The sequence below is a fragment of the Thermobia domestica genome, chromosome 16, assembly GCF_964235325.1.
Source record: "Thermobia domestica chromosome 16, izTheDome1.hap1.1, whole genome shotgun sequence".
Lineage (NCBI taxonomy): Eukaryota > Metazoa > Arthropoda > Insecta > Zygentoma > Lepismatidae > Thermobia > Thermobia domestica.
Genome location: NC_137469.1, coordinates 79975972 through 79990498, shown reverse-complemented (window position 1 = coordinate 79990498; position 14527 = coordinate 79975972). Strand labels below are relative to the sequence as shown.

At 34.8% G+C, this 14527-nt stretch overlaps 1 protein-coding gene across 2 annotated transcripts in view; it reads right to left on the bottom strand.

The window, feature by feature from the left end:
• Positions 1-14527, bottom strand: part of LOC145673192 (uncharacterized) — a 473383-nt gene that overhangs the window by 250531 nt on the left and 208325 nt on the right. Inside the window, exon 1 of one of the 2 annotated variants that reach the window (XM_081742660.1) lies at positions 3189-4028. The exons of the other annotated variant lie outside the window; for it this stretch is intronic. Coding sequence (XP_081598786.1) covers positions 3189-3237 — 49 coding nt within the window. The 5' untranslated portion in view covers positions 3238-4028. Of the gene's footprint in view, positions 1-3188; positions 4029-14527 lie in introns of those variants that run through there. 2 annotated transcript variants of the gene reach the window in all.

Genomic DNA, 14527 nt, shown 5'->3' with positions numbered 1-14527 from the left:
ACACAATATCGTTCGTAAGAAAATAAAGGCAAAGCCTTACAAGTTGAAACTTGTACAGGAATTGACGGAAGAAGACTGTGACATAAGAAGTGAGTTTTGTGAAATGCCATTTTTCCTCGTAATTGAATTTAAAGAATGGTTGCCATCTGCCAATTCTCAATTCGTTATTGATTTATTTTAGCGGAAGTAACTGTTAATAACTTCAGTGTGTATCTATGTTTTATAATAATTTTATTCATCTACAATTTATTTGCACATTCACACGATGCAAAAAAATGTGTGTTCTAAAATTCTTGTGTATTCACTATTATCGCAAGGGAATTATTGTATATAGCAGTTAGACTTAAATTATCGTACATCACGATATATTATCGTATGGTTGGCAAGTCTGTAACATATCAATAAGCTGTAAACAACTACAAAATATGGAACACTGCTTATTCTTTCAAATTTCTGTCTCACAAGGGAACATCTTACTTTCATAGTAGCATTGCCTAATCAAACAATGTGCAATCGATAGAGGAGTGAAGAAAAGTGAGAAATCCAGAGTTTTACGGGCCGACATCCAAAAACACAGGAGATACAGAGGAAAGAAGAATTCAGAATCATGTGAAGATAGTAATGCCAAAGATACACTGACACAGAAAGAACTTCAAAATGATTAAAGTAAACAAAATAACATTTACAGAAGAGTATAGTAAGCAAACATTGTACCCACATACGTGACCAATAACATCATATGTAATGCAGTGTTGCCAACTGAGCACAAAATGAAGTTTTATTAAATAGCACGAAACACAAATTATAATATGTATAAAATCTAATTATGTGTAGAACCATACCTGTGAAGTCATGATGCACAGTGTTGGTAACGTTTGAAGATAGACCTATATGAATTCCTATATGAATCTCGGATATAGAAGAGAATATACAGTACACGATTCAAACTAGTTAAAACCACAATATGAGACCACAAACAAGAAGATAATCACTGAAGTACGAAATCAAGGGACGAAGCACAGTGTCGAAGCAGGTTTACCCAAGTGGAAAATCAGAATAGTATCAAACACAAGACACAAAACTGAAATGATGCATACTCTTGAATTGATTGAATTTCTTAAGAAAACCATACTTGTTTAGCAGCGAAATGATCGACGTAACCTGACGAATTTTATCTTATAAGTTACTTAATCTGTGCCCTTTCCTTCCTTATAAAGCAATCTCGTTTTATCATTTTTGCCAGAGAATACACGTGGCAATACTTCACAATTACTTATCGTTTTCTTTGAATATTACATAGATGTAGTGTCTTGTATTAGACCTCTCCCAATAATAATAATAAAAAAGTCTGGGTGTGCGCCTGTAGTAATGTAATCTCAACAAGACAAAATTTTCAAACGTAATCAAACAAATCATTCGAGATGTAACTAATTGATTACTACTTGGGCAAAATATTAGGCAAGAAAAATGTTCAAAATGTTTGGTCAGAATCAACAATTCAAAGTTTCCTAGGCTTATCACTTGGATATTGATTGCCCAGCTGATTCTTAAGAACGCTGATAGATACTTACTTTAATTGAAGCAATCAAAAGTTAGCTTCAACTATTCGGAACATGCATTGTGTGTCCCGCTATATTGTTCGTGAAACATTCAATTTTGTTTATATTGCAATAATTTTTAAACAGTTTAATTTACCAAATCTCTTGTATATATTTAGTCTGCCTGTGTGTCCGTCCGTCCGGCCGGCCGGCAAACAAAATATCTCAAGAACAACTTAATAGGTCACCATTAATTTTTGGTCAGAATGTAGAATTCAAAAGTTAGCAAGGGAGTTCGTCGATGGAGGTAATCTATCTACCGGAAGTGGTTGAAATCAACCATTTCCGGTTTTAACGTTGATCAATATAGAACAGAAACGGCAATAGATAGCGAAAAGTAGTTTCCTGCAATCGATTAAGCCTCCCAAGAGTGTATTTTATATCCATCCTTAACTTTACACTAAAACCAGAAGTGATAGGAATCCATTACAACTTCCGGTACGGGTACGAGATAACGATACGAAATATACACAAAAACGATACGAAATAACAAGAAGTATTATTGTTTTCTTTCCGAATCGATTTAGCGTCTTAGGACTTGGTATCTTCTTCATTCTTAATCTTCTATTTAAGCTGGAAGCGGCAGAAATCAAACACTTCCGGTTTTAATATTAATCACTATAGATTAAAAACGATAATAGATAGCGAGAAGCGGATTTCTGCAATCAATTAAGCGTCCCAGGGATATATATCCTATCTCCATCTTAATCTCACTATTAAAACCGAAAGTGATGATAATCTATCACTTCCGGTTTCAATATTGATTCAGAATATATCACGCCATACAAACCAACTTCCTTCCTTCCAACGATACTGTTACTTGATTTTTAAATATTTTCTAAGCCTTTAAATTAAATCCGTTGTTTTTGGGTTCAAACCAAACGGTGACAAAGGGGTAAATTTAATTCCAAATTTGAAAATTTCCACATAAAAATATTCTCATGAATAAATTTCATAATATATTCTACTTTATTGAAATATGGCATGCATTTTGTTCTAAGCTGCGGTTGAAATGTGTCAAGGATAAGGAACTGAATTCTCTCCTCCTCTTCCTCATAAAATTTGTTCCAGGATAACTTTAATAAAATGTTCATATTTGCATTAAATATGGCGTGTTCTTTTCTTCCTTCTTCTTTTTTAATTTTAGGTTTAAGAACAATCATCCCTATTTCTTAAGGTTGAAATAGATTAAGGATTAGGGGATCATTGACCCCAATTTATATGTTTTGCTTCGGAACTATCGTTAAAATAAAATAATATTTTTAATTAAACATGGCTTATATTGCCTTTAAAGCCAATGGATCATCCTTATTGTTTGGGATAAAATATATCAAAAGCGTAAATTACTCTCTATTCTAAAATAATATTTTACTGGCTTCTACAGCGCACTGCATTACACGTCTTTTTTTTTCCCTAAAAACTGGAGGACAGATTCCTTCTAAGGGCTTCAATATGTGTCCATAAAAGAACAAATCTCCATATAAAAAAAGAAAAAGACCTATGTGTAAACAAATTTCGAATTGAAAATCAGCAAAGAGGGTTGCATATTCATCGTATAGAAAGTGTGTACCTTACTGACTTATCACTTACTTGGTTTGCTGCCCGTAAGGCTCCGTAAAGAGTTCAGTATCCCACTCATCCGGCTTGAGATACCTCACGTTTGTCACGTGTTTTTCACACCACCCGTGTTTGCCCCACACCACCAACTAGCACAACAGTTTAACTATAGGGCGACGATTACATAGCCAAGTCCATCGGCGTTGCACAGTACATCGAATGTTCAACACTGTTATTAATTCATGCAGAACTATATTTCCGCACAAAGCCATTTGACTTACTAATTTCCTATTATTTTGGCTGTTGTTAAAAATTTAACCAAACACACTTAGCGTTGATTTGCATTATTATTCGTTTTTCTTTTGGTAGATTGTGTCAAAAGATATTTATGCGTAGGTGTGTGTGTGCGTATCACGTACGCGCAATTCCTAACATGTGGAACGTTTTTTCACAAGGTTAAGTGTTAAGAATACTTCATAGTAAATATGGTTAAGCCTAGAAACATCATACTTAAGTCACTACTTCAGTCAAACCGACGAAAACTCGTTGATTTTGTGGACAACAAAGTAGAATCCAATACGTTCATTCATTCCTACATACTGCAGTCAACTACGGTAGAATGGCTTGTTAACATGTAGTCAAACGCAGCAAACAAGCAAAAAATTTTCTTCGATTCACAAACAGAAACAACGATCAATTCGAACTTGTAACCAACAATTATTAGATCGTTAACAACACTGAGGTAGAGATTTCGAAACGTGACTTGATCTGCTGTGATAACTGCTGATGCATATGGATTTTTTCTTCTATTCGTAATGGGTGTATTTCCAGAGTATAACGAAGCTAGCACGATCAAACTGCTTCTGTCCTAAATCACCATCTCCCAACTCTGTAGCCCCCAGTACGCGGAAGGTAGCGCATGCGCTAAGACAAGCGCAAACTGCTTTGATATTGATTGAGGCTTTCGCTTCCAAAAAGCCTGAATATCACACATAGAAGTTCGTTGGTCTAATAAGTCGAAAAAGGAAGCGACTTTTTCTTTCTCTTTCTATCTATTATCTTTTTTTTTGTTTCTTTGTTTTTGTTTCTAATTTTTTAGATATGTCAGCAAAGACAAAGTTGTGATTTAGACACAGAAAACAAAATGTAACATAGTCAACAAATGTAAATATTCCTTCTCTTTTGTACTCTTTATAATGGTTCGCAAAAAGTGTACTGAATACGTAAGAATATTTAATAGAAGAAATAAAAACAAGGTGACAGACTGCAGTATTAACATTATTATGCTCTTTGTATTCTTAGTATAGAGTTGCCATGTTTCAAAAATGAAAATTGGGGACCGTAACTAAATAACGAGAATCTTTGAAATGCTTAAAATGAAAAGAAGTGTTATATACTAATTTGCAGTACTTTCTTCCATTAAAAAGAGTTTTTCAAGTATTACGTAATCACATTGTTAGTCATTTTAGTAAAACTTCTTCTCCCTAGTTTAGCAAACGTAAGCAGATGATTTACTCCCTCTAACCCCTGATAAGCAATTTATTTTTAATTTCTCAGGATTTGTTATGTTTCGTGGCTTTCAAAGTGTGTCTTTGCTCATTCAAGGTATGATATTTCCTTTCACGTGTTTTGTCTGTTTTATTAATTAAAACAATATAGTTTTCTTTTTGAATTGTCAGCGGAAAATTACCAAAAATATCGGTCAGAGATTATTGATTAAAATATTTCAGAAGGAAGATGCAGATTGAAATAGAGTACTAAAGATAAAAATAAGATTAAACAGTAAAACCTTTTGCCCCTGTCTCAATGAAACGAATGCTTCGTTCAATGTCAAAGTAGTTAAATCGTGAATTTAATTAAATCCATGCTTTATATATTCATTTTTATTTTCGACTTTTGAATTGCCATATTCAGAAGTTGAAGAGAATAATTATATACCTAATCCTGCGTAAAAAAAGTAAACTATAATATTCTATTCGGGATATTTAATCGTCCCAAGAAATTATTTCGGGACGACGGGACGCAGATCTCGATTCCGTGACGGTCCCGGATTTTCCGGGACGAATGGCAACCCTATGTTAGTAAAACGAAATGTTGATACGTGTTGTGTATGGCATGATATGAAATGTTTTAACTTCTCACAAGTTTTGCCCTTTAAGCTAATGAACATTGGTAATTGTTACAAGTAAATAAATGATTATGAAGGAACGATGAAGGATGATGAAGAAAGGACGAGGTGATAATATAAGAAGTGGAAGAGCATCTAGGAAAATTTAAGAATGTTGTTGTCTATCACAAGTTGATATGTCTTGGGATCAAACTAGAGACACATCGCACCATGGTTGAGTGTCCTACTATTGAACCACGGTCTTCTGAAGTAGCATAAATGAACAGCGATGTCCTAGTATTATTGTCCGCATAGAAGAACTTCAAAATATTTTATTTGTGTTTTGCTGTTTCTATACTTTACAAACAAAGTTTTAAGTACGAAAATTTCACGCAGATAACGAAATAAAATCGTGAACTTGGTACGAAAATTAGTGAAGGTAAAACGATGTTATAATCTTTAATTTTATTATACCATTAATAATGTGATTCTGCTAAGTAGCATTCTATACTTAATTTCTAACGATCCTTAATACAAACATTTTATTGTATTACGGTGTTGAATATCCGTATTAGCATTGTTTTTGGGACCATTTATTTATATAGGAAAGTACGTTTTTGTTTTCTTTGAAATTAACTAGAATTTTCTTTCTTCATCAAAGCTATATAATGTTCCTTAGTTGGTGAAAATTAAATTTTGTATATACCTATAGTACTAAGGGAAATTCTCAACTATCCGGCCTAATGTAGCAGGACAGACTGGATAACAAAAAAAGCTGGGTAGGCCGAACTTCTACAATTACTCACTTCCTGCCTCACCCATACCATTAAAAACACACTTTTTATACCAAAATTCGCATTTATTCACATTTTATGATTTCTTAGTACAGCCAATACTTTTCACTGAGAAAAATCCGCTTTCTGGACAGCAGTGTATTGTACAAATACACTATACGGAATATTTATGTTTGCTACGGAAATTTGTACGGAGTATATGTTATCCATAAGGTACATACGTACTGACTTTTTCTAGCTTATATCATGCCACGGCAAGATGTCTGACACCTAACAGTTTATCTTCTATTACATACGTCAGCTATATGATATACACGTCCATCTGTAAGTGAGAGCTTCACCGCCTACATACAGTTCTTTCTTTATGCGGAAAGTACATTTATTCAGAACACTTATATGGAAAATACTATAAAACAGACTTTTCAGTTATAAGTTTACTGCAGGATGTTATATGGGGTTTTACATATGCCACATACGTTTTCTTTTCTCACAAGGCAGGGTACACACCGATTGTGATAAGATTGCACAGACATAAAGAACATTGAAAAAGAAGCGACACGTATTTTTTTAAATATCGGCCAACAAATGCATTGAAAGGGTCAAATAGGGGCATAAAAATGGGATCAAAATGAGATTATGTGGAATATAGCGAGAACGAGAAGAGATATCGGAAAAGTTTAAATGTACGAAATACTACCCATAGTCGACGCAATTCAATGAGGTAGAACGCACCCATGAGAAGAGAGAAGAACATCTGATAATGGACCAATCACGTGTACAACATTGTCACAATGTGTTACAGAAATAAGCGAAAAGGGTGATAAGGAGCAGGAAGAAACAAGAAACGAAAACAGAAAATACGTGTTTTTGCTTTGGGTGCATACATCACCCATATGCGAAAAAAAAAAAAAAAAAACAACGCAGATTTATATCAATGCACGAATATGGGATAACACGCAGGAAGGATGCAAACGCTGTTCATATAGGCAGCCAGCGAGACAGTACTGCGCAGTGGGTTGCATATATCGGGTAATAGGAACAAAAATTCATAGCACAGTAGAATGTAATAGTAGCTGGTCCACATACGTAAGATAAACAGCAACATTAATATCAGTACCACACATGAGTATCAACATTATATTACTACGGAAATACGCGTGCAACATAACAGTAATAGTAACAATTTTGTTTTTGTGTTACTTCTGCCTACACACATTTTCGTTTCCAACATCCATATCATCGTTGTTCCCATTACCAATATATGCAACCCACCGCGCAGTGCTGTCTCGCTGGCTGTCTATATGAACGGCGTTTGCATCCTTCCTGCATGTTATCCCATCTTCGGGCATTGAGATAAATCTGCGTCTCTTTCGCATACGGGCAACATATGCACCAAAAGCAAAAACACGTATTTTCTGTTTCCGTTTCTTCTTTCTTCCTGCTCCTTATCACCCTTTTTCGTTCATTTCCGTAACACATTGTGACAATGTTGTACACGTGATTGGTCCATTATCGGATGTTCTTCTCTCTTCTCATGGGTGCGTTCTACCTCATTGAATTGCGTCGACTATGGGTAGTATTACGTACATTTAAACTTTTCCCATATCTCTTCTCGTTCTCGCTATACATAATCTCATTTTGACCCCATTTTTATGTCCCTATTTGACCCTTTCAATATGCTTGTTGGCCGATATAAAAAAAATACGTGTCGCCTCTTTTTCAATGTTCTTTATGTCTGTGCAATCTTATGAAAATCGGTGTGTGTTACACCTGGGAACACTGCCTTGTCAGTGTATTTATGTCTGTTATGAACTGTACTCTACGTTTATACAGCAAAAGCAAATCCAAGAATAATAAAAATATATATTCTCTGCATTTTAAGATGAATTTTATAATACCTAACTTAATTGCAGGAAACATAAAATGATGTACAATGTACGTACATACAACATGAAAATAGATAAAAATATTAACGTAAAATGTAGGTCTATAATTCTTAAATAAACTATTTAAAATTGGTTTTACTGTTCACTGATAAATGCTTACACAATACGAAAAGATAGGTCTAAAATAATCAAAGCTTGCAGTTTTTTAGTTCTTGAAAAAGTCTTTGATAGATGACTGGTTTTCGTGGGCAAAGTTGTGTTTTTATGAACGTGTTATAAGTCAAGTAGATCGTCCAAAAATTTAGTTCTCATTTTATTATGGGTTCTTGCTTCATCATCTCTTCTTTTCATTTTTGAAACTACGTTGGAGACCCGGGTTCGATTCACGGCGGAAGCTCATGTGGTTCGGATTTCACGTTAATCAGTAGGTCCACGTCTTATATAGCCTCGCTGCTGAAAGGGACGTTAAACTCAACTCAGCTCAATTTTTTGATAGTCGACACTAGGCTTGATAGTCGACAAACTACTGTATATAATTTTAATATAGTAATCAAGCTTAACTAATATCAAAATAAATAAATGAAAGTTTTTTAAATCAAGGGATATTTAATTAATCTTTAAGATTAGAAGACTCAGTAGAATTATGTAATTAAAATTTCAGTTTATTTCCTTATATAAATCATTGGGCTAACTAAACAAGGGGTTGACACACTTATCCAATACAGTTATTTTAAGCACTGTTGCTTTTTTATAAGTACAATTACTAGCAACATGTATTAGAAATAAATAAGGAACTTCCGGAAAACACAGTGCATTCCTATTGAGTTAAAAGAAAAACACTATTAAAACTCTAGTACCTACTACTAGTGTTTGTTCTGTTGTTTGTTCGTTTCGAGTTAAACATATGTTTTCAGCACTGAAATTATACTATATTGTAGAAGCATTGAATGTCTCGTCAATATCTAACTACTGGCAAAACAGGTCATCGCGCCTGACATCAAAGAGGAAGCACTTGAGTTCTTCAGTTACGTAAGTCATCCAGCTAATCTGGGACTTTGCCTTACGTAAGATTATATAATTTGAAAGAAAATAACAAACGTAGAAATTTTCCTTTCCACATGCTGACCACAAATACTTTGCTCTGTTTCCTTATATTCATAAGAGTTCCATCGATGATGAAAGTGCAAAATCTTGTATCTCCACTTTTTATGGAATTTTAGATTTTGGTTGCATTCAATTCCCCATATCTGAATCTACGTGTGTGCAAAAGGTCATAAACGAATATAAAATAATGTAAAAGTAGAACTTTTGTTTTTGCTCTCCTGAAAAGTTTGGGTTTGATGAGTTATGAGGTTTTGCAGTTTCGACGTCACTATGTTCTTTTATATCAGTATGACTGACACTGCGACACAAGGACATACTGGGAGAAGTCAACGACGTTACACTACAATGACAGCAGCAAAAATCATCAGTTAAATATTGAAATCACAAAATTAATGGAGTCTTCTCCGAGAGGTTTTCCCAAAGAGTGTTCTTTTGGTTGTCGCTTCTTGCGGTCATTTATGCATTGGAGCTGTACGTTTGACGACTGATCACTCGTGTCTGGTTTCTGACGAATACCAATCCTAAAACTGATCAAAGAAAGAGATCTTACTGTCCATGAGGTAGGACGAAGTGTTTCTGTGGACCCAGAGCTCTGGTGCAGCTGTCCATGAAATGATGACTCCGAGACCTGAGCGTCGAATTTCAATCGCACTACATTTGTCCCTTGACCTTTGTGCTGAAGTGTTGGTGACGAATTAGAAGATCTGTAGGATGATCTGGTTGGAACAACGCACTACACCATTAATTACAGATATCAGACATTCGTCATAATTTTTTCCCTCGCAACCAGAACATCATCTGCCTATATCCTCTTTCTGCTTTGCTCAATCTGAATCGTTTGTGCTATTATTTCTGAACTGATAGTAGCGTATGATCCCTCTAGTATTTTCTAAATTTACACAGGGTAGATGCTGGTTTGTGCAAACTTAATTTCCTTCTAAATCGACAATATTAACGTACAGTTTAATGTGCGATGCGAACTACATAAGCTTCCACTAAAATTTAAACTCCGGATCTCCCACTTCAAAAGTTGGAACGTTAACAATGGATGACGCATCTCCGTTGCTACTTTCCGTATCATTTACTTCCAACGGGTGCCAAAAAAATGTGTTATATAAATGTAACTCACAATGCTTATGTTTATTGTTGACCTGTAAAAATTGTAACAAAATCCAATCACATAGATGGTTCCCAATAAACATAAAGATAATGATGGCGTTATCACAAATTTGATATCTCAACACGTTTCGGAGATTCAGAGATGTAACGTGTCATGAACTTCGAAGGCAATCAGATCCAGAACTTACCAGACCCAGTGACCCGGACAGACCCATGACTCGAACTGACCTTATATAAACCAAACAGATCCATGATTCAGAGTGACTCGGTGACCGGACCGGTGACTCAAGAAAGACGAAACATCGTCCTGCATATGAAAGTATATGTGATGCCTCTCATGTAATGCTAATAAACATGACTCTCCTCTCTCTCTCTCTCTCTCTTCCTGTCTCCTCACTAAAGTTATAATTTTCTTTCTCGCTTGTTGTGTACGTCCTTGTGCGTCAAAACATCCTGAAAGATAACTACAAGGTTTAACAGAGAATAAACGCGTCAGAATCGCAGAAAAGATAAGTTACATATTTTTCTTAAAGCGGATCGTCAAAGTTTAATTGAAGAAGGCTTTAAAACTTACCGTTTAGAATATGAAAGATGGACAGCAACGCCCAAACAGTGTTTCTTTAAATCTTTTTGTACAGTATATATTAAAAATTGCTGTATTAGTTTTCAGTATGGGAAGACGAATGAAGATGAAATTATATTTTAAATATTCAAGATATGGTACCTTGATTAATAACTGTAACACCGAATGTTCGAGACCGAGCAGTGGACATCATTAATCCATTATGAAATTCTGCAGTAACACTAATATTTCGGCCGCTTCCGGGTCACCGAATATGTCCGGGTCATCAGATCTGAGATGCGACATTTGGACCCGGATAGCTCGGTTAAAAGTTGTAACTCAAGTAGCCCGGTGACCTATGACTTATTCCATCACTAGGATTATTATACTGTTTAAAGTGACGTAGTTATGGAAAATTGTTTCAAAAATATTTCTTTCGTCGCCTTCTATAAAGTTAAAGTATTTGATTTTGGTAGTTGTAATTACAAGTTATCCCAATTTCATAATTTCAAACAGTGTTGCAGACTTAGACAATATTTATCTTTTATCCAAAACGGGTTGAAATATCAAATTGGTGTAAACGGCATTATGATACTCACGTTTGTTGCCAATCATGTTTGTGATTAAATGTAATACCTATCTAAGCACTTTTTCGAAATAAAACCTTTTGAAGAAAGTACAATTTCTAATTCTTTGTAATTTTATTCCTCGTGGCTCCGCGTCCCTAACGCTCTTGCCTTTGGTTCGAGCGTTCCAAGGTTTGATTCTCAGTACAGACACTCAGTCGAAAAAGTGTAAAAAAAAAAAAAAAAAACTTTTTCAGATCGGACATCCAGAGTAAGGTTTTCCTCATTCACACCACGTAAATGCCGGAATGGTACCAAAGATAATGATTCCAGATCATTTCCTTTCTTCCTATATAATTCCTTAAGTATTAAGATCGCCGAGCTGCACAACAGGCTAACATGGTTATAGATGCCGAAACCCAATAAACTACTTCCTAATCTTAATCGTAATTTCATTTCTAGTTGTTAAGAATAGGTCATACTATGGTCATAGAATTCAACATAAAGCTACTGACGATGTGCATTGACAAGTTTGTCTCACTTGCGTTATTACTACTGTAGGAATCACCAAAACTTTGATATTTGTGATATGGTCCTTAGTTTTTAACACTGAATAATTAATCTGCTATTGTAAGTTCTTGTTTCCCATGTAGATTTGAAATATGTATTAATCTTACGCTGTACACTCCGCATCAAAAAAATTGCGACAGCTAACGCCATGCTGCTAGGACACCCAATATACACCTTCTTATCCCATAATCGTGTCTGGTAAACACATCCCCTCTCTCTCCTCCTTTCCCCTCTCCCATACTAAAATCAGAAAAAAAAACAAAAAAACATTGCAATTCTTATTTCAAAATATACATATATTAGTATACACAAAATGAAACAATCAAAGCGAGACGAAAGAAGATTCATAAGTTAATGTAGGGAGAAACTTAAACACACACACAATGAACAGTTGAAACCGATGGATGCCTCTAGACAGACATACAGAAGTGAGATAGATAGAGCAAAGGGGAGAGAAGAAGAACAAGAAGAAGAAGTAGAAAAACTGAACACAGATAAAAATAAGGAATTTTAAAGTATTAAAAAAAGAACCTGATATTATAAAATTACGTTTCCAGAAATCCAACAGGAATATAGAAGTAACGTTTGGATTATATATTTCTTCAGGATTATTCGAATACATAGAAGATACAGGAAACAATCATTAAGTCACTTTCAAAATGAATAAGTCACTTGGAGGTCATTAAGTCACTTGGAGGTCAAATTAAATACTCAATTTCCTGTGAAATTGTAGAGCTCTGAAACACATATAGAATAACGTCAGTAGTTTAACACACGTGCTTTGTTTCACGTGTTTTGGTAGCAAATTCGGTGGTGTTCATTGAACGTACTGATACAAAATACATTATAATAAACCCAGTAATACCTCCATTCCGGACTACTAATACAAACTGAACAAACATAAAAAAGGAAAAGAAGAAGGAAAGATAGAAAAAGATAAGTGAATGAATGCTATTTTACTGCTAAATTTCTAGTAGAAAGAGTCAATATTCTACTTCCAAACTGTATCATAATGAAAAGTTACAAATGTTCAAAACAAAAATTGGATGTTCTTTATAAACGTAACAGACCTTGCATGTTTCACATTGAAAACGTGAATAAAATACATTGAATTATAGGATGAAAACGAATTTTGTGTCCAACTAATATAAATAAAATCTTCTCTTCAACAGAAAAGGGGCCATTTTCTAGCCATCTCTAAAGATTCTGTTCTGAACATCCACTCTCGATTTCACCTATTGTGAATATAACGTTCTAATTCGAACAGATAGAATGAACACGCCAGAGCTTAAGTGGGCCATTGCATCAGTTGGGTGATGTGGGTTGGTTATGGACCGACAGTGCATCGAATATTCGAACCCCTACTGACCCGGTGATTCGATTGAGACACGGTATCCTGGAGGACAAAGAACAGATTTACGAGAGAGAGAAGTAGTAAATAGGAGACGAAGATAAAGACGACTAGACACAGAGAAAGACGAATTTATAAATGAACACTATTTATTATTACACTGTATGACAAAGAACGCATACACTCTTTACTCATATTCTCACAAGTGATGCTTTGTAAGTTCTCCAACGGCAGATAAATCTCTGTTTGTAACCATTATTTTATGAGAAAAAATTTTACTTGATGGAGAATCGAACCGAGGTTTTCCAGTTGCAAGTCAGGCACGCTACCGCTACTCCACAGATTACTGTACCCAAAACATGTTTAACAAATGGTGTAGTGTTTCTTTCTAAGACCAATAATAGAAAAGTGGATACTTCAGATCATTGAATAAGTTCGATCCGTCCTGGAAATTCCTGTAAATGTTGTTTGCCCATCCCCAACCAACATTCATAAATTGTCTCCATCGTGATACAGGTGTGTGCTTGCACCTTCTTAACGATTCCTCATTTAGTATGAAAAGTCAATTTTCGATTCTTCACGATCGCTTTTTGAAAAAACAAAGTTTGGCCTGAAGAAGATTTGAACCTATGCTGCCGAGCTGCACTACTCATGAGTCCCACACGTTACCCCTACACTACCTTGGCAGCTCAAATCATAAGGCAAATATTACTAAGTTCAGCCGTGATATTTGGAACGAACTAGTTTCTTTCTGTAATGCTATTTAAACTACAGTACATGCCGAAATTCATTTATTCGATTACCTGGAGACAAGGTAGTGCCCACTAATAAACTAAATAACATGCAATCCAGGAAAAAATACAGAAATAATAACAAGTTATGCAGTAATTTCCCAGTGCACATTCAAAAGTACGCTCATAATAATAATAATAATAATAATAATAATAATAATAATAATAATAACAAGACATTTTAACCGTCATTGCATAAGATGTCACCTCAACGAACAATAATATTAATATGCTCCTATATTTTCCTATATAGCTCAACGCTACCACTTTTTTATTTTTTGCAGCTATGTCGGAACGTTCAATTTTTCATTTTTACATTCCAAATAAGAGGAATTATGATGACATTTATTTGGATATATTTTTAAAACGAAGAAAAGGGTGAAAACAATACACGAAAACGAACACTATTACCAGTACTAAAGAATTGCTACGAAAGATTAAACGAACATTAGGCTCCTAACAACTGGGCTTGCAATTTGGGCTAAAGTGGTTAAGAACTACTGCGGTGAATAGTACTCAACG